The sequence below is a fragment of the Pomacea canaliculata genome, linkage group LG2, assembly GCF_003073045.1.
Source record: "Pomacea canaliculata isolate SZHN2017 linkage group LG2, ASM307304v1, whole genome shotgun sequence".
Classification (NCBI taxonomy): Eukaryota; Metazoa; Mollusca; class Gastropoda; order Architaenioglossa; family Ampullariidae; genus Pomacea; species Pomacea canaliculata.
In genome coordinates this window covers 13,917,610-13,938,396 of record NC_037591.1, presented here as the reverse complement: position 1 = coordinate 13,938,396, position 20,787 = coordinate 13,917,610, and the positions used below count along the sequence as shown (strand labels likewise).

The 20,787-nt window shown below is 39.3% G+C and overlaps 2 protein-coding genes across 2 annotated transcripts; both read left to right on the top strand.

Moving 5' to 3' along the window:
* The first annotated feature begins 6,046 nt into the window (after positions 1-6,046).
* LOC112557966 (salivary glue protein Sgs-3-like) lies at positions 6,047-7,843 on the top strand. Its single transcript, XM_025228140.1, has 3 exons — positions 6,047-6,071; positions 6,471-7,086; positions 7,258-7,843. Exons 1-3 carry the CDS (start codon positions 6,047-6,049, stop codon positions 7,841-7,843), a joined length of 1,227 nt encoding a protein of 408 aa, XP_025083925.1.
* A 7,944-nt stretch (positions 7,844-15,787) lies between these two features.
* LOC112557255 (integumentary mucin C.1-like) lies at positions 15,788-20,101 on the top strand. Its single transcript, XM_025226999.1, has 5 exons — positions 15,788-15,872; positions 17,666-17,750; positions 18,062-18,286; positions 18,492-18,539; positions 19,572-20,101. Exons 1-5 carry the CDS (start codon positions 15,870-15,872, stop codon positions 19,586-19,588), a joined length of 378 nt encoding a protein of 125 aa, XP_025082784.1. The 5' UTR covers positions 15,788-15,869; the 3' UTR covers positions 19,589-20,101.
* Positions 20,102-20,787: the final 686 nt, after the last annotated feature.

The window sequence follows — 20,787 nt, the reverse complement described above, 5'->3', positions numbered from 1 at the left end:
TCTAAAGCACATAGGCATAGACAGTTTCAGAGCTTCTCTTGAAGGCCAGTGCAACAAAAGACAACCGTGCTACAAGTACATCAAGAGTTCTATGAAACTCCTTTGCACAGTTGACACGGATACTTTCAGCTGATACCCTATATCCTGGAATTGGTAGTTCAGTCTGATCTTAATTAAACACAGCAAAAACTCTTGCTCTTTGGACAGTGACTGTGTTTGATTAGACATGTATGGCTCTACCGTTCTGAAAATAAGGTCCATTACTGCCAATGAAGGAAGTCCTGTGTAGAATGGAACTTTAGCTTCATCTTCAACATACACCTGTCTTTCATAAATAGAACAATGTTGTCTGTTTTTAACTGAATCAAGAAGTCTGGTCTCAGAGTCCTGCATGATAGCATCTATATTTAGTCCAGTCAAATCTGTTTGAGTGTTCTGATCATTTGAACATGAATCTTCTATGCCACCATGTAAACTTTCTTTGCAAGCACTTGAGCAACCAAAATCTGTTTGAGTGTTCTTATCATTTGAACAGGAATCTTCTATGTCACCATGTAAACTTTCTTCGCAAGCACTTGAGCAACCAAAATCACTTTCACATAATTTTCTTCCTGGCTTGTCTCACTGCTGATTGATTTTCGCTTCTTGCTTGCAGTATGTAGAGTAGAGACAGATGCATTACTTCTTTTGCGAGACACAAGCCTCAAATACCTGTTTTTTGAAGTCTCAGCTTCTGAGCAAGTACTTGATCGCTCATGTCCCAAGTGTAGAGTGGGAAGCCAGGAAGGGCTGTTCCGGAAATTCACATATGCTGGCTTTCCTAGACACAAGAATAAAACCCATGAATTACATCTTTGTGATATTAACTACCAAAAAATAATAATAATCAGCACTGAAACAAAATAAACCAAATACACGTCTAAAAAGAAAAATAATGGAGTAGAAATAACATTTTTTATCCTCTCTCTCTCTATAGCTATAGTTTATTAGTCGTGGTCATGCATAATGAGTCTTGTTTTGATGTTCACTCAAATCACGTGAACTGTCACCAACCTACAATGAAGAAAATATTTATCACAATGTGTACAACATGCAGAACAACGTTAAATACTTTAGCAATTTGGAAAGCGTCTGGTTTCTTACCGCCAACAAAGTGTTTCGAACAGATAAGTATTTTGTTCCACTTCTCTTCTGTTGTAATATCCTTTCGGTAAACGGCTGCCTTCCACAGACGACGTCGTTCTTCTGTAAGTTTTCTTGTTTCGTCGCCTTGGTTCAAAATAATTTTGGGTATCTTATGAAAAGATACATCTAGAGGAACATTTCGTTTACTGCAGGGCTTGTTTCCGCATCCTTTTATACCGCAGACGACCATGATAACCGATCAGTTGCCAGCAAGCTTCAGTAACCACTGCTTTAAGAAGGGAGGAAAAATGGCCGCTGAAGCAGCTCGCAAAAACTGATGACGTCACGTGAAAACCACCCATTACTGTCTTAAATAACTGTATGTTTCATAACAAAACACTACTACAGGTGACTGTACAGTTCATGAAAAAGGCGTTTACACATGGCTGTGCATAGTTAATCAAAAGAGACTAATATCAATGGCCGAGACAAGATAATTACAATAGACCAGTGATGCCCAACCTTTTTCGGCCTGCGGGCCGTATCCATTTCGGACAGCCGTGTCGCGGGCCACTTCACCGCAAACATACAAAAAAGAAAAAAAACATAGAACAGATACCATTTTTATTAGAAGCAAGTTGTACTTACCATTAATTATGTAGTAATTAGTGAGATATTTGAAGTTGTCGTGTTAAAATACAAGTTAGAAATTGTCTTAAAATACATTTTAATCGAGGTACCCCAAGGCGATCCGTCCTGATTTCCACAGGAAAATGACGAAATTCAAACGCTGTTTCGGTATTGTTTCCTTGTCAGAACACCATTGTTTTATACCATGCTAGAAAGCCCGGAGTCTGTATTTTCAATCTCTTTAACGACTGATTCAAATATTAATCAATCAAAAGATCACTAATCCCCTGTAGAATGCGGCGTCCCTCGTTCTCAAACACCGGTTTCCTCCCAAGACGAAAATCAAGAATGAAATCCATAGAAAGATTGAGAGACGCCCCTACATAGGAATAAATACTTCTTCTTCCCTTTTTTTTCGTTTTTTTTTTTCTTAGGTTTTCTTTATTACTAACATGCCGATTTCCTGTACTGTGGGCAGAAGCTTCGCGGGCCGGACGGCACCGTGTCGCAGGCCGGATATGGCCCGCGGGCCGTAGGTTGGCATCCCTGCAATAGACTAATGCAAATGATGGTGTACAATTTATTACCAAATCTCATTTCCAAAGACTTCTATAATAGAACACATTATGATATTTTATGTTTGTGTGGAGTTTATTACAACATACAATTTGAAATGATTGCGGAGAGTTAATTAAAAGATGTCATTTGATGATGTTAACTTGTAAACATTTTCCTCTACTGGATACAGACTTCTTTTCGCAAAAAAAAAGACAATGAGATCGGCAGGACACTAAGAAACCCTCATAAACAAGTATTTTAAATAACAAAGTTTTTATTTCTTTTGATCCACGGGCCCAAAAGCAGACTTGAAATGGATAAAGTCACTTGCTGTAGGCGGAGTAGTTCTGAAATTCTATTTTCAACTTCACCTTGGGCTGGTGAACTGCTGATAAGACTTTATTTTGTCACATTTACTCTCTGTTAACTTTATAGCAACAGGCCCCAGTTCCAAAAAAAAAAAAAAAAAACAACAACCAAACTTTATACTCTTTTTTAAAAATTCTATATCATCATTATCGTAGTCGTCGTCGTCGTCGTCAAACAATAGTTTTTTTTTATGAACTATACACAGCCATGTGTAACGCTTTTTTCATGAACTGTACAGTCCCCTGTAGTAGTGGTTTGTTATGAAACATACAGTCATTTAAGACATTATTCTGTCATATTTTTTATTAGTATTTTAAGCAGACTATTCAATTTTAAGTATACAATAGCATACAAATAACTTGTTAGCTTTTAGAAATTACTGTAATCTTTGACTTTTTTTTTCTTTGATGTAGCTGGGGTACGATAGTGGGTGGTTTGTAAGATGAAAAATCTCTCTCTTCAGTAATCTGAACTCTTTTTCTGACTTTCTTCATTGCTATTGTCTTTCTTTCATCTTTTCGAGTTTCTTAGGCTAGAGATGGGGCTAGTGACTGGGCTGCAAAATGATGAGAGACGAATTTAGATTGACTTGAGGCAATCACATTTAAAAGATCGCCCTCAAGAGAAAGAATTTTTTGATTAATGGTTTTTGTGGCAGACCACACGTACGACACTAAATTAGCTGTTAAAATTACGAAAAACGTATTGATCCTACACTGAGGAAGGGATAGTAACTAGCTAAAAATCTCTTTTCCTGGTTTTTAAATGAAAAATAAATATTCCACCATTTAAAATAGTTGTTCTTTCAGTCGGTATGTATACTTCACCTGTGCACAGCATAGATTCAGTGAACCATGAAGTCATGATTTAAAACAAATCATTCTGTACTTTTGTCTTATTTTTAGTTCTAGAATAACGGTCAAATGTAACACTTTCTTTTACCTGGCGTCATCACAAAGGTAATCTAGTTGACAGATGAAGTCAAGAAGATGAAGAAGATCAAAGATAAAAACAATTGGGGGCCGGAAGGGAATTACGACACCCTCTCTTGATCATAGGATGACAAAAATCCTTCAGGGTATTAGTCATTATTTTTGCTGCAGTTTTTTTTTTTTTTTGCCTAACAGTTGATCCGTTATTTTTGCACGTGGACCACCTGTATATAAGACCTAGTGTCTCACACCTGTTACATCGACTGTCTTTACGGAGTCTTGCAGGAAACAGACTCTGCAGTGTAGTCAGTCAGGTCTCCTCAGCCTCCACGACATTGTCAAGGTATGAAAACCTTCGTGATGATCTTAAACTTCTTTATAATTCAGTTCTGTAGTTTCTGCTTGGAAAATTTAGTAATGGCATTGTCACAGCAGACTGTCGTTTCAGTCGTGTGACGGGTACCGGTCGTTGGGGGGAGCACATGGATAGACACGGACAGTGGGACTCGTACAAACTCTTTAGTTTTCTTGTTCTGTGTTCGAGATCCCTAGCAGCCTCCTCATGCGATTAGTCTTGAATGCCTAGGTTCTCCTCTCCCTATCGCCCCTCAGAGTCCATGTTTCACATCTGTAATACAACATCGGTACTACACGTGACTTGTACAGAGTGTGCTTTGATGTAAACTTGATATTATTTTCTCAAGTCTTGCATTAGTGGCTGCTGCTTATACGATCCTGATATGGGTATCTGCCATCATTGGTTAGGTTGGTTCTCAAGTACCTAAAGCTGTTTATGAAAATTCTTTGTAATATCAAGTGTCTTCAGTTGACCTCTTCGAGTCGTGGTCCGTTTGTGTTTCATCTGCTTTGCAAATATCGGAGTTGGTCTCTCCTCCATATAAGTAGTCTTTCAATAGGCCTTTCGATTCTATAAATTGAGGTGTGATAGTCTCACGGGGTCTCACGCAGTTTTCCAAGAAAATATTGAATAGTACAGGTGACAGAGTGCAACCTTGATCTGTTCAGACTCCTGTTTAGTTATCCATAGGAATTGTGCTCGTTGAGATATTATACAGCGCTTCGATGACTTGGACGAGACTTACTTCAATGTTGAATTCCATATCTGCTTGTGACAGACTTTTTGAAGTTTATGAAGTTGTAGTCGTAGTTGCGCTGATGTGAAAGATGTGTCTATCAGGATGCAACAGCTAAAGATCTGCTCAACTGTTCTCCTAGTTATTATGAAACCAGACTATTTTTGTAGCTAACAGTTTCTCAGCAGTGGTGCTGATGTTGTTCTGTATTACTTTCAACATCACTTTGGATGGATAGCTGATAAAGCTTTTGTTTCTGTAGTTTTGGTACTGTTTACTGTTTACTGTGTCGATTGTCAATGAACAATGAGAGAATATGTTGTTCCTTCCCCATCCTGTCATGTGACTTATCTTCCTTCAGTCTGCGTACCGCTCTTTCAACCTTATATCTGTGATATCAGACTTATATTTGTTGAGCTGCTCCATCCTGTGTATCACGTGATATGTAAATGAAGGTTGTAGCCTCTGGAAGAAAAACAACGACCGCATGTTATGTAGCTCTGTGTTAGGAGGGGGGGAGGATTTGGTGTTTTACGCCGTGTCAGCAACTAAGGCTATATTACGGCAGGCAGCCAGCCCTGTAAACAGATGCCACGTGCAGAGAAAGAACAGCGTGCCCGAGACGAGAAATGAACTCAGGGCAGCCGACCTTCACTGTATTGGTGACAGGCGCTAACAGCGCTAACCGTTGCGCCACCGGACCGCTTCTCTCTGTGTTAGGAACACAGGTTCTGATGGGTGTGTTTTATTAGTAATGGTTAATTATTATTGTCTATCAATATAACTGTACTAGTCCTTTATGGAGGATAGTAATAGAAGCAATAAATTAGTACAAATGCTCAATTTTTGCTAAATCTAAACATCAGAGTATCTCAGATTTTCATTTCAAATCACCACAAAGAAACATTCCTTATTCAGTAGTATGTAATGCCGGTTGATATTACATAATATTTTAGTATTATAGATGGATTACTCTTGAAATAATCTTTTTCAGAAAATGCTGAAGATCATGAATTCCAGGGTCGCAGTACTTCTGTTGATAACAGCAGTCTGTATGCCGAACTCTGCCGAAGGTATATATTTTTATGTTTTGTTTTTTTTTATAGTTTTTTCCCGTTTTTATATTTACAATTTATTTAAGATTGCAGTAAAAATATTTTATTTTTCATACAAAGGGTTAGTAAATACAATTTCGAAAATACTACTACTAATAATAGAATTTCTAAAGCGCACTTCCACACATAGATGCGAGCATAATCGTTGTAAAACTGTAAACTAACCGACAGTCAACACAGGAAATAAACATCAGTAAACACAGTACAGCCATGAACATTACATATGGAGGAAGATGAAGAAGTGAGGAGTGAGTGGATTAATACGATTTGTTGCAAAAGCACTTTTACTGAGATGTGAGTTTTAGTCTGGAATTGAAAATAGACACTGGAGTGGGCAGAGACCCCAAACAGAGGAGGTGAAGAAAAAAGAGCGTTTGTACTTTTTCTCCCGTCAGGTAGTGCGTCAGTAGGTGAGTTGTGCTCAGGCAGGACCGTGAGTATAACGGTAGCACAGTGAGGCGAGTTTGTACTCACTGTGAGTTGGGACTGGCAGCCAGAAAAGCTCGCAGTGAAGGGGTTAACATGGTTTGCTTTTGGTCTGCAAAAGACAATACAAGCTGATACAATGTGGTAGGATAAATGTTATTTATTGCGATGATAGTATGCTTGTAGAATTTTATAGTTAAACGATGATTTGAACTGTGCAGCGGAAACCACAAGTGCTTCTGTTGACTCAACAACCACACCACCAACAACCACATCACTAACATGCACATACCAAACAATCACACCACCACCAACCACACAATATGTATGTTGGTCAGAAACAACAACACAACAGACAACCACACCACTAGTATGTACAACGCAAACATATACATCACCTACAACCACACCACTAACTACGCCACCTACAACTACAGAACCACCATCTACGGCACCTACAACTACAACAACTGAAATAATAGAAGAGTACACTACAACAACTCCACCAACAACCACACCACCAACAACTACGCCACCTACAAGTGTAACAACTGATATAATAGAAGAGTACACTTCAACACCACCAACAACCACACCACCAACAACTACGCCACCTACAAGTGTAACAACTGATATAATAGAAGAGTACACTTCAACAACTCCACCAACAACCACACCACCAACGACCACACCACCAACAACTACGCCACCTACAAGTGTAACAACTGATATAATAGAAGAATACACTACAACAACTCCACCAACAACCACACCACCAACGACCACACCACCAACAACTACGCCACCTACAAGTGTAACAACTGATATAATAGAAGAGTACACTTCAACAACTCCACAACAAACACACCACCAACAACTACGCCACCTACAAGTGTAACAACTGATATAATAGAAGAGTACACTACAACAACTCCACCAACAACCACACCACCAACGACCACACCACCAACAACTACGCCACCTACAAGTGTAACAATGATATAATAGAAGAGTACACTTCAACAACTCACCAACAACCACACCACCAACGACCACACCACCAACAACTACGCCACCTACAAGTGTAACAACTGATATAATAGAAGAGTACACTACAACAACTCCACCAACAACCACACCACCAACAACTACGCCACCTACAAGTGTAACAACTGATATAATAGAAGAGTACACTACAACAACTCCACCAACAACCACACCACCAACAACTACGCCACCTACAAGTGCAACAACTGAAATAATAGAAGAGTACACTACAACAACTCCACCAACAACCACACCACCAACAACCACACCACCAACTACGCCACCTACAAGTGTAACAACTGATATAATAGAAGAGTACACTACAACACCACCAACAACCACACCACCAACAACTACGCCACCTACAAGTGTAACAACTGATATAATAGAAGAGTACACTTCAACAACTCCACCAACAACCACACCACCAACAACTACGCCACCTACAAGTGTAACAACTGATATAATAGAAGAGTACACTACAACAACTCCACCAAACAACCACACCACCAAAACTACGCCACCTACAAGTGCACAACTGAAATAATAGAAGAGTACACTACAACAACTCCACCAACAACCACACCACCAACAACCACACCACCAACTACGCCACCTACAAGTGTAACAACTGATATAATAGAAGAGTACACTACAACACCACCAACAACCACACCACCAACAACTACGCCACCTACAAGTGTAACAACTGATATAATAGAAGAGTACACTTCAACAACTCCACCAACAACCACACCACCAACAACTACGCCACCTACAAGTGTAACAACTGATATAATAGAAGAGTACACTACAACAACTCCACCAACAACCACACCACCAACGACCACACCACCAACAACTACGCCACCTACAAGTGCAACAACTGAAATAATAGAAGAGTACACTACAACAACTCCACCAACGACCACACCACCAACAACTACGCCACCTACAAGTGCAACAACTGAAATAATAGAAGAGTACACTACAACAACTCCACCAACAACCACACCACCAACAACTACGCCACCTACAAGTACAGTAGCTGAAATAAGAGACGAGTACACTACAACAACTCCACCAATAACTACACCGCCATCAACTACGCCACCTACAACCACACCACCAGGAACTACGCCAAATACAACCACAACATCAACAACCACGCCACCTTCAACTACGGCACCTACAACCACACCATCAACAACGACGCCACCTACAACCACCCCATCAACAACTACGCCAAATACAACCACAACATCAACAACTACAACACCTTCAACCACACCATCAACTACTACAACACCTACAACCACAACGACTACCACTGTAACCACTACCGAGCGCTACTACTGCCGCTGTAGGGACTGGAGGCGTCAGTGCTGTCTACACGGCAGGTGCTCTCGGCGTCCATCACTGGGAGAACGTAAGTGACTGTCTGGCACAGTGCATGGCGGTAGTTCTTATCTTTCTTCTGTCTTTCCTTCGATATCACTGTCCCACCCCACCATCACCATATCCTGCTCGCACACTCGTCTATATCCTGTGACCAAGGGCCCGAAGCTCTTACATCGGCTGTAACGTCTAGAGACATTCGTAGTTTGATATTAGGTAATATACGAAACCTTTACTAAAAATTAAACAAGTAAATATTTTCGCCACACTTATTTATTTGCTACAGACTAATGACAGCGCTAGCTTTAAGCTTAATTTGATTAGATACCAAGATGAAGGACGCTTTGGCTACAAAAGTTGGTTTTCTTAACTTTTGTAAAGCTTCGAGAAAATGCCATTTCCAACAATTTTCGGTAAATGTACTCTTTCCCTTGACACGAGACATGTCCACAGACATCATCATGGACAGAAGAACGACAGCGATGTTCACTCATACCTTAACGTTGTCAACGGTACAGTCAATAGACAACTGGGAACATAATATATGAATAAATCATACCTCTTACAAACAATATTCTGTGCACAAATGATGAAGAAGAAGAAGAAGAAGAAGAAGAAGATTGATGATGATGATGATGATGATAGATGATAGATGATAGATGATTGATTGATTGATGATGGATTGATTGATTGATTGATGATGATGATTGATGATGATGATGTATCTCTATTGCAGCTTGTGGGAGGAATACGTGTCCTTGTCGCTACGGATTTTGCTTCAGAGGTACGAGTTGTTGTCGCTGTCGCTCTGTCTTTACATGTGAAGCTCACATCTGTAAGGTAGCCTGATGACATGACTGTACAGGTAGTGTCACATACCTGATGGCAATGAAACCTTCATCACACTAATACCCTAGTATGGCGGTAAACACACTACCAACATGTATGAAACACTGTGTGAGGTGTATAATCTCCTCATAAGTGTGTTCATCTACTCCTTCCCAAGCTACAAAGGCATACGTCTGTTTCTCTCTCTCTCTCACACACACACACTTATACATCTCTATCTGATACAAAGGCAAACATCCTCAGCTAAACATATTTGTCTTTACATATTTGTGGTTTTCTCCACAAGGTACTTTTTTTTACACAAGCATTAGAAGAATAGATGAAAAGGCAAAGAGAGGAGCTATACGTTTTCTTCAAAGGTTATGTTACCATGGTGATAGTTCACCCAGAGTGTTGTTTTAAAACATTTTGATGCCCAGATTCATTGAATACTTTTATACGGCTCTTTGTACTAGTAATGATACCTTTGAGAAAGTTCACACTTTTGCGGTAAAAAATATTCTGTGGAGTAACAAGAACACTTTACTTGGTGACATGGGGAATGTGGTAGATTCCCTTTGTCTGTTAAGGTATCAGTGCGGTGTGTAGGATGTCAGCTCCATCAGCTAAGAATGTCACAAACCAGACTCCAGAAAATAGCCTAATTAATTTTATCATTACAACATGAACAATACAAGAAACATGGCTACACTTTATTATCATATTTTTTCTTATAAATATGGTTTACATGGTGAGTAATGTCAAGGTACTGTAGACCAGAAACTTTTTATACAAATGGCGAAACAGAGACTGGTAGACTGTCACCACCAGCATGATGCCATTAAAAATAGTTCACTCATGTCCCATATAATACATTCAAAATTCACATTATTTTAAGCATCTATCTTGTAGGTCAAACACAAAGACATGAGAGATTCATAAAATTTAGAATGGGTTTAACTACTTAATTGTCATCAGCGAGTGCTTTACTCACCCAGGATGTTTGAGCTCCCCCATTGGTGCTGATACAGCTGAAACTGAGCATTTTCTCCTTGTATGCTCTAAATATATAGAAATTCGTAAACACTTCATGCCAAAAATTCACTTTAAGCCCCATTCCCTTTTCCATAACTCATTTCTATTACTTTTTTCTAGTGAGAAGTGTGCCCCGTGACTGAATAAGCCTGTAAATGTTTTATAGTATTGCATGTACATGTTAGTCAACTATTTTTTCAGGAACATGCAGAATGCCGAGATACCACTACGACCGCGATGACTACTATCACTAATCAAAGTGACCACCATATTGTGGAACTCACCGGACTTCGGACCCTTTCTTCTTTATCACTTTTAAAATAACAACGGACTTTTAAAGTCTACTACTGTAACAACTACTTATATCATACACCAACGTAAGCTCACAAGAAAAGGAGGCTGAGAAGAAGAAGCTGACATCAAAGGAAATCTATTTGAGTCTTGTACATGTTCTGGACACAGCTCCAGCATCCAGCTGTCTACATTCTCAAAAGATGGAAATTCTCACAGGGTCAGCAACTGAACATTTTTCTTGAAAATTGTGTTTTCTTGTTCTCAACCACGAAATACACGTTGGTCGTATTAAAATAAATTGCAGACACGTACTTGCCTTTGTTTTATTTTTTTTAAATCATTGTATGATCATTGGTGTGAGTGTATTGTTTGCAAAATCAAAATCGAGGCTGGAAGTAGCCAGCATCAGTGAACGTGACCTCAAGACGTGATCCTACGTGTGACGGACGTTGACACTGCCCTTTGACCTCGGATTTCTTCGCTTAACACAATCGTGCACAACCGCTAAACAACACAAACACAACAAAAATTCTTTAATGTTGGTAGGTAAAACAGACAACATACTCATGGTGCATACTTTCAAATTACTGATATTGCATAGTGCTTTCAGTACATTCCAAGTATTTATCAGGGAACTATATCAAGGAAACTTCACACCCTACTTGACACTCCATATTGGTCTTTCCAAAACAATGGTTGGTATTGGTAATATTCCTGTCCTGTTGTTGGAAAACATCAGTCCAGCCACCGTCATCGTCGTAATCATCATTATCATTGTCCTTGTCAGGTTTACCGTCATCTTCATCCTCATTAGCAGCATCAGCCTCTTTTACACTGGTGCTGCAGGAAGCTGATTCAGGTGAAACTATGTCCTCACTTGTCCTCTTTTTTTTGTGCTTTTTTTATCTTCTTTTTATTTCTTCCAATCTTCCCCTGCTTGTTTCTTTTCATAAATGCTACCACCTTTCTATCTCTGGTACCATTGTTGGCGTGGTGTCCATAAAAAACTGACACTCTCTGTGTGATACTAGTAAAATAGTAATAAAGATATTTATTAGATGAAAATTCTTCCATCATAAACAAATCTCTCAAGTTCTCTAAATATTTTATGTTTGACGAATTATGTTCTTCTGATGACTAGTAATCGACGATACCTGAGATACGTTTCTGAGAATTTTATAAATAATATTGAGCTTTGTTTACAATATTATCAACACTGCTAGCAATTCATTCACATCGATGACGCAGGCAACCACCGCTAACAACACCACATCGACGTCAGAGCTGATGAAGTACAGTAAACAGTGCATGTACTTACTCTGAAATGACAACCATCGTCTCTTGCTGGAGACGTTACATGCCTACTCACAATTGTAAACAACACACGATTGGCTGGTTGCTAAAAAAGCGACCAATCAGAGAGCTACGTTGTATCCCAGCCCCCGATTGGCTCAGTACAGTTGCTCGTCAGCCCACGTGCTGCGTACAGCGCCTCTCGCCCAGTGCTACTCCTCGCGCTACCCGCTCCCAAACAAAATAATACCTCTAATCAATCTAATGAGTTTTGTACAAGTGTCTCGATCCCTATTCTTAGATTAAAATTATTATTGGTTATTTATATCGTACTACAATACCATAATGATCAGTGTTTTCATTACAATACGGAACTATTTTTTTTATATGATTTCAAACAACTGACGGCGTGTTTGCACTGTCTAAGGCGTGTATAGTTTCTACTGGCTTCGAGAAAGGTGTGAGAGATGTGGCAGGTATATGTGGTGCCATCTACCCAAGGGGTCAGCTTTAAAGTCTGACCTGGGCCGCTTTCGTTTCCTCCATTCACTACGAGTTGGGTGTGGACTCTCGACACTAAGAAATCGTACATCATCGTACAAGCAATGGAAAGCTTTCATGCAATACTGTGAACATTATGCTACTGATACTTAATCTTTTAATTCCCAATCAGCATCCTGTAAAATTAACTGGAATACTGTGCGAAAAGGTTGAATCCTACACATTGGAAATCTGTATGTTTGCTCTTTTCTTTGTCACTTTCTTAATTTTTGCAAAATCATTTTGCAAAATATTTGCAAACTATTTGTGCTTCTCTCTGGCTTTTATCAATCTTTTTCTCAGATTTTAGCTTTGTAGTCCTTAGTCTTAGGCAGGGTCTTACAGGACCTCTTTCTATCCCAATAGGCTACATGGTCTTCAGTTCACCTCGATTTCTTAAAGAATCTTAGTGCCTTACTCTAGCACACTTGCTCTTACATTCTTTATCAAACCATTCTATTGCTAAATTCTTGTTGTGACATAATAAAATGGAAGTTGTCTGTCGGGAGGTTTGACTTCTTATCTGTGAATCTCACGAGTCAGAAGCCTGTGTGTAATGATCTGTGTCGAGCAGCGACATGCCCACAAAACACAAAGAAAAACGGGATTAAAGTGATCTACATTTACATGAGTTTAGAATCCTGTCTTTTCAAGTGTTACAATAACCCCCGGGATGTTTGTAAAACCTCTGCTCGCCATAGGAGCTCTTTATTATACTTGACCGAAAACAGCTTTTATCACCCTGATTTAGAAAGACAGCTTGTCAAGCGGTGTATTAGTCATGAATGGGAGAAGATTTCTTTTGAGGAATTGGAACAGCAAGTTCACATGGAGTTCAACGAAACCCCCATTATCATACTTCCTTTAAGCGGTTTGCTGAGGTTGGTTTCGCAGTTTTATTAGCTGCATGGTTTTGACCAGACAAAATATAGAAACTTAACTGGTGTGGGCCACTCCAACCTCCCGTCCATAAGAAGCCCGGGCCAAAGAGATGTGATTGTATGATGAGCCGCAACCCATCAGGAACCTCAACCTCCAGGATCCCATCCTCCCCCGACATGGGTCGCCCTGCACGGCAAACGCAGGGGGCATAAAGGAGGACATAGAAAAAAAAATGAACTCAAAATACAGGTATGATGGGAAACAAGAAGACAGGAGAAAGACCAGTGTAGACAGAAGATAGTAAGTATAAAACTGTAGTATGACAGGGAGTTGTTTGATTAGAAAAAGAATGTAGATGAGAGGGCCAGGTAAGGAAGAAAAGACAAAAGTACAAGAAAAAGGGGTGAACCAGCTGAGTCACCCAGCAAGAGAGAGACACCCGGCATGAGAAGCCTTGCCCTAACTAAAAAACTATTGAGCTTACGCAGAAGGTACATTGTTTGTTGGCCACGTTTAACAGTGTGTTGGATATTTAAATTCCATTTGATCTGGCAATCAAAATAGTTCCCAGGTACCCGAAAGAGTTAACAGCTTCAACGGGTTTACTGCGTCTCGTATGATTCAGCCTTAATCTTTCTTGTAATTATAATTTGTTTGTTGTACAACTGTCTTGTCGGTTGTGTTTGCACACGCAGGTGAGTGTGATTGTTAGTCGGTACGCGTGCGGACGTGTGAACAGGCGGGTGACTGGGTGTGAGGGCGACAGTCGGGTGGAGCGAGCCAGCTGAAGTAACCCCTTTCCCCTCGGGCGAGTTAGGCCCATCCTGCTCCCGCCTCGTTCGTCACAGTTTCTCACATAAAAAAAACCCCAACAATATCATAACTACGGCACTCATCCCATCCCGCATTCTCACAACTCTAGGGAGGAGGATTACTACAAAAAGTACTCACACATTGTGTCCTGGCAGGCAACCACGTGGTAACGAAAACTCACCTGGGTAATTCATTTTCAGAGCACTTAAGATGATTTCAAACTTTTAATGAGGTAACGTCCCTCTTAACTTCAAAGATAAACAGCAATTTAAACTAGAAAATAAACGAGATTTTACGATAAGTCCACCTGTGGCGCTTGAGATCTTATTTGCATTCGTCTGTGTCGCCATTAACCTGAAAGGCACTCATAAAGTACCTGGGCATTGGGGAAGCAAATGCATCACAAAGAGAATACTAATGGTCTGAAACCAACGAAAACTTAAAAAAGCGTTAAAATAAATAAAGAAAAAAGTAAATAAAGACAGTTGGACAGAAAAACTACAACTAGGCAAGGAAGAAGAAGCTATTTTCTGTGCGATATCCAGTGGTGGTTCACTGATATTTGCATAAATAAATACATTAAAAAATTTATAACGACACAAGCGGTGCAAATGTGTAGAGAAATCAAAGAAATGCTAATTTGCTCACATGGATGCTAATATGTTTGAACGTGACAAGTTCGTGGAGTTGTCTAGCAATATTAGATGGATTCTTTGATCACAGAAATGTCGGCAGTCCTGGTCTTCTTAGCAGTTTGTTAGGTCTGAGTTTGTCAGGCCCAAAGTTTGCCAGGGCAACACTCTTTTGGTAAGAGTTTGAGATTCATAAAGCATTCTGATTTGGGTTTGTCAAGTTCAAATTTGTCAAGTCTTGAAAGATGGCATTGAGCGCACCGGCCTAAGATATACAAACATACAGAGTCCTCAGGGCTCAAAGCACACACTCAAATTCCAACATTTAAATGTTTGCGAGATATTATATGTGGGTTGAATGATGATGATGATGATGATGATGATGATCATCATCATAATAATAATATTAATAATAATAATAATAATAATAATAATAATAATAATAATAATAATAATAATAATAATAACAACAACAACAATAACAAGACAATGGCGGCAGTGTAGTTGTATTACGCATTGTCTTATACATATATACTTAAGGTGCGTATCCCAAGAGCAGACGACAAAACTCAAAATACAAATGTCACAAACATTACTTGCGTCACAGAAGACTGAGGGCTGAAGAGTACCACCTGCTTTCATTCAGTCTCCCTCGTCCAGTGTCCGACGTTTGACGTGTTTGCATGAAGACAGGGATAGGTGGATGGGAGGGGTGTGATGTGGGAGGGGTGGGAAGGACAGAAGGGAGTGGCTATTAACGGGTATATTAAGGTGCAGCGTCCCAACTCAGTCCACACGGACATCGAGAAGGAAGCTGGTTTGGGAAAGAATTTGGAATCTCAGTCTCTTCTCTAAATCATGGTATGTAAAACTTCTAACCTGCTTTATGTTCTGGCTTACTGTAAAGTTTCTGACATTTTAATAGGAAGGGCGTTCCAGTTTTAAGACATGCAAACTTCAAAAAATGCGCTTATTGTATATTTTGGTTTTGGAACAACCATTATTGTACTGACCAGATTGCATACTAACATTGATTTTACTTGTTATACATTTTACCAATATTTATTTGATTGCTAACGTATTGAATTGTTTTCAAAATTTAATTACTGATTTATTGTTTACAACTATTTGTTATACTTGTTGTATCATTTTGAAATAATATATATATAAAGACATTTTATATTTCTATATTTTACATTTTTATTATCATGTTTCAGTTTTTAGTGATGTCATTATGGTAAATGTGTCTATAAGGGGTTGTCTCCTCAATATTTTTATATGAATATTTAGCCCAATTTTCTTCTGTCTAAATATCAAACAATCGACTATTTATGCACTGGAAATTTTAGATAAAAAAACATTTCTGAAATATTCAAGAATTTTTAAAAAATGGCTTTGCTTATTTCCGAGAAAATTATAAAAGGTAAGACTTGGCGTGTAAACTAATTATTGTGCGTCAAGCTTTTGAAAACTGTTGACGGTATTTTTAGTTTGTAGTAAACACAGGAACCGTTCAGATACAGCGACCACGTGACAGGAGCAAGATTTGTAATCCACTGACCTCACGGGTCACACTGAGTGTATAATTCTTCGAAGGGCGGAAATAACAATGTCTACCTGTCAGCATAAAGACAGATTGTGACACACAATATTATTCCCGAAATAACTATATATTTAAATCAATGTATTGAAAATGCCAAAAATCACGATATCTAGATATAGATACGCTAAAGAACTAAATCAACAATCTTGGTATTGAGGCAGTTATACAGAAAACGACCATCATCACTTATCCTGCATTCTTAAAACAGTTCTGCAATGAAAGTGACGGAGATGTGTTTTTACACGGGTTCAGAATAATAAATTCGGCAACAATTAAAAAGGCAAAGTGTGAGCTGTGAAGAATGGCCTTCACAAACGTGTCGCATGTCATTCAGCTTTGGGTTTTAAATGGGAACATGAAAACATGTGTGTCCTGCTGAAGACCTTTATCTTGAAGGCAATGGCTTGTTGGTGTAGCGATAAACAAGTTGAGACCGATACTGGACCGATGAACACGACATGCAATACCATGAAACAACAATACACAAGATGTAATTTCATGAAACAACAATACACAATATGTAATACCATAAAACAACAATACACAGGATGTAATACCATAAAACAACAATACACAGGATGTAATACCATAAAACAACAATACACAGGATGTAATACCATAAAACAACAATACACAGGATTCTCACCAACTGACTGTTTCAGTAACTGTCATTTCTTCACATTTGTGTCTTTCATTCTTAGAACGAATAACAATCGAGGCCTCACATTCGCATTTAGTCTTCGTCCGTTGTTTAGCCTCTTGAAACAAACAAAAATAATTGTCACAGATTTAGACCAATATTTTTGACTATTTATTTGCTTTATTTTATTTAGCTCGTCACCCTCTATGGGTTAGAAAAGAATCGACCTCTGCTACCATCACCCGTTGCACCTTCCCACCATCAGAGGGAAATGCGATGCAGAGTTGCAAAGATTTTGATTGCATAACTCCAGTTTAAGCTAGGGCATGAATATGGTTCGGTGATGACTTTGTGCTATTTTGAAACCGTTTCCTTCCCAAATACTGACTGGTATTGAATAACATGTTTCAGGCCATACAGAAAGGGACGAAACTGTTGTTCGCAGTTCTTCTGATGGCGGTGGTACTCAACACGCCCGGGTTTGCAAAACCAAAACGTAGGTGATATTTTGTTTGTTTATTGTTCCTACTTTTTGTATTAATAGAAGACATTAGTGGTTCTGTTGAAGAGAGCATTCTTATAATAATTTCTTGCCTTACGACTATCAGAAATTACAAGTAATAAATAAAAAAAATTGCAAATTACCGATATAGAAAATTAAAAATAAATAAACTGTTAAGCGTGAATTTTCATATTTTCTTGGGGCTTTTTGATAGTGAGAGAAGACTCATCCTCAAAGGAAAAAAATATTAGCTTTTAACTAGAGGTCGTTTAGTGTCAAGTGTCGATATTTTTATTCACACCTAGGCAAGTGTAAGCACGAGAAAGATACTTCCAAAGAAGTATCCAAGGAGTCTGAAGAGTCCAAAGAATACGACGATGATTATACTACAAGTACTACGACAGCAACTACCACCACCAGCCCTACTACCACCAGTCCCACTACCCCCAACCCTTGTGAAGGCTGCGAAGAATCTACTCAATGCTGTTTTGCCGGCGTTCAGTGTCGTATTCGGCCAAGAGTTACTGATGGTGAGTGATACTCAGCATCTGAGTAATCGATGTCTTTCTCTCAGTCATGAAGATTTTAGTGTACAACTAGGCTCTACGTCAGTGGTAGTAATAAATGATGATGATTATTCATGCGCTGGGTGTGATGGTGATGATACACCATCCCTATCGTTTTATTAAAGATGAAGACTTTGATAATGAATTTGATGATGTCTTGTTATCGCAGATTGCGGAGTTGACTACTGCCCTTGCCTGGAGAGCACCTGTGTAGACGGTAAGATGGAATTTTGATAATACCCTTGTTTTCATGACACACCCCTTCACTGAGAAGGCCATTGAATGTTTATCGCAAAACAGACGCTTAGTTCGCAAGGACGCGAGAATTGTACCCATGACCGAGACTTCGAGCGGGTGTACCTGAGCACACCCGACATGCACTTGAAAGAGCAGACAATGACAGAGGTAGTAAGACACACAGATGTAGATATGAGGGCCAGATATTATCAAAACGAAAAGACTTTATGTCTTCAGGACGAGTGTATAAATGCTGGTTACAACAGCGGTGTTCGAACTCAGAGACGCATAAGCTTGGAGGTTCGATACCCGTATGGCGCTTCATAGTTGTTCTCTACTTGACCCAAGTGTGGAGTGGGTAACTGAGTCTGTAGAGGGCGTAGAGCATATAGGCTGTGTCCTAACAACAGCCGGTTACACAAGTTACAGAACTACCTGTAACCTTTTTTTCTTATTTTACTCTGCAGGGTCATGGCGGGTTTTTTTTTCAAAAATTGCAAAAAAGTACGCACGCACAGACATCCAAACACTCCCACGCATACATATACACATATACACACGCACACTCTCTCTTTCTCTCACACACACGCACACATAAACATAAGCACCTATTTGTGTATTTTGAATTTTCATCTGATGTTCAATAAATTATATGAGATCATATCGTAGGCTCTAATTAGATGATTTGCCAACTGTAGACGAGCTCTGAAGCTAAGTAAAACTATGATTTTCGGAAGACTTGCTACAGTAAAAGTATTTGAAAGTATAAACAAATAAGTGTTTACTAGTTCACAATACTTTCAGCTTACAAAGGCTTTATCGGGATGCGTAGTCCGTTCGTAAGTTGAAGACGATCTGTGTATTCGTGCGCGCGTATGTGTGTGTGTGAAAGAGAAGATAGAGAAAAGACTTAGGTAAATTACAATCTAATTACGAAACTCTCGGTTACCTTTATTTATTGTTAGACCATGTTCTTGTGTAGCACAGTAACAAAGAAAACTGTTGTCTCCAGGGGTGTGTCAAGCGTGACGTGCCTTAGGCGGACCAAGCAACCATGTCGACCCGGCGCCTGCGCGCAGCTTGTTGTTCACGGACAAAACATGACTGGGTTTAAATTGCACACCCTCTTTTCGACGACAGTTTACTATTGCTGATGCTTGTAGCTAAGAAAAAAGTTTTTAAAAAACTGAATTGAAAATCTTGTTTTTATTTGACAGAGAAGTGTAAATTGTTTATTACTAAGTTGTTGTCTTTTCAAAGGAAAAAGACCGGCTGTGTGTAACTTTGTCAAGTCTCTGTAACAAGATTAATTTAGTAGGCCTGTCATTTTCTAAGACAAGATATTCAAGATTGTGGTAGATCATTACGACTTTTAAGCATTGCAATTTTTACAAATCATTTTCATATTTTATTTTCTAGCTGTCTCAAAACGCTCAAGTAAGCAAAACGACAAAGCAGTATATCTGAATTAGCTTAGGGAGATAACACATGCAAAACTCGTGCGAACACACACACCACCACCACCACCACCACCACCACCACACACCACCACCACCACCACCACCACCACCAGCAACACCACCACCACCGACACCACCACCACCACCACCACCACCACCACCACCACCACCACCACCACTACCAACAACAACAACAACAACAACAACAACAGCAACATCACCGCCGCAAGAATACGAGGAAATTAGTTTTGAAAAAGCTTATACAAATTTTGCATATTTTGTATTAAAAAATATTCAAATGCTTGACTGTAGGAATTGTTTTATTTTCAACAAAAAAATGGCTGTCTTCCGCTAGATACTGTATTGTCCATATGATAATACTGTCCACCTGTTCACTCCGCTTATTAATATATCCCATCTGTCTCTTTGTATGTGTATGTGTATGCGTATGTTTATGTTTATGTTTATGTTTATGTGTATGTGAGAGAGAGAGAGAGAGAGCGAGAGAGAGAACTTGCATCCGTTGCTAAAACACACACGCACTGACAAGCACACAACCACCATTGGTGAAGGGAGAGTTATAGAATAGTTATTCGATTGTAAGACTTTCAGATCCCCGGCCAGTTGTTCATGACGATACGAAGCGTGGAGTCGGGTAGGGGTGGCAAGGCCATGGCAACTTGAGTGAAGCCCTACAAACATCCTGCAGCTATCAGAGTGTCAACTTTGTAAACAAACACTGGGTGAGAAAGCGGTTCAAAGATCCTC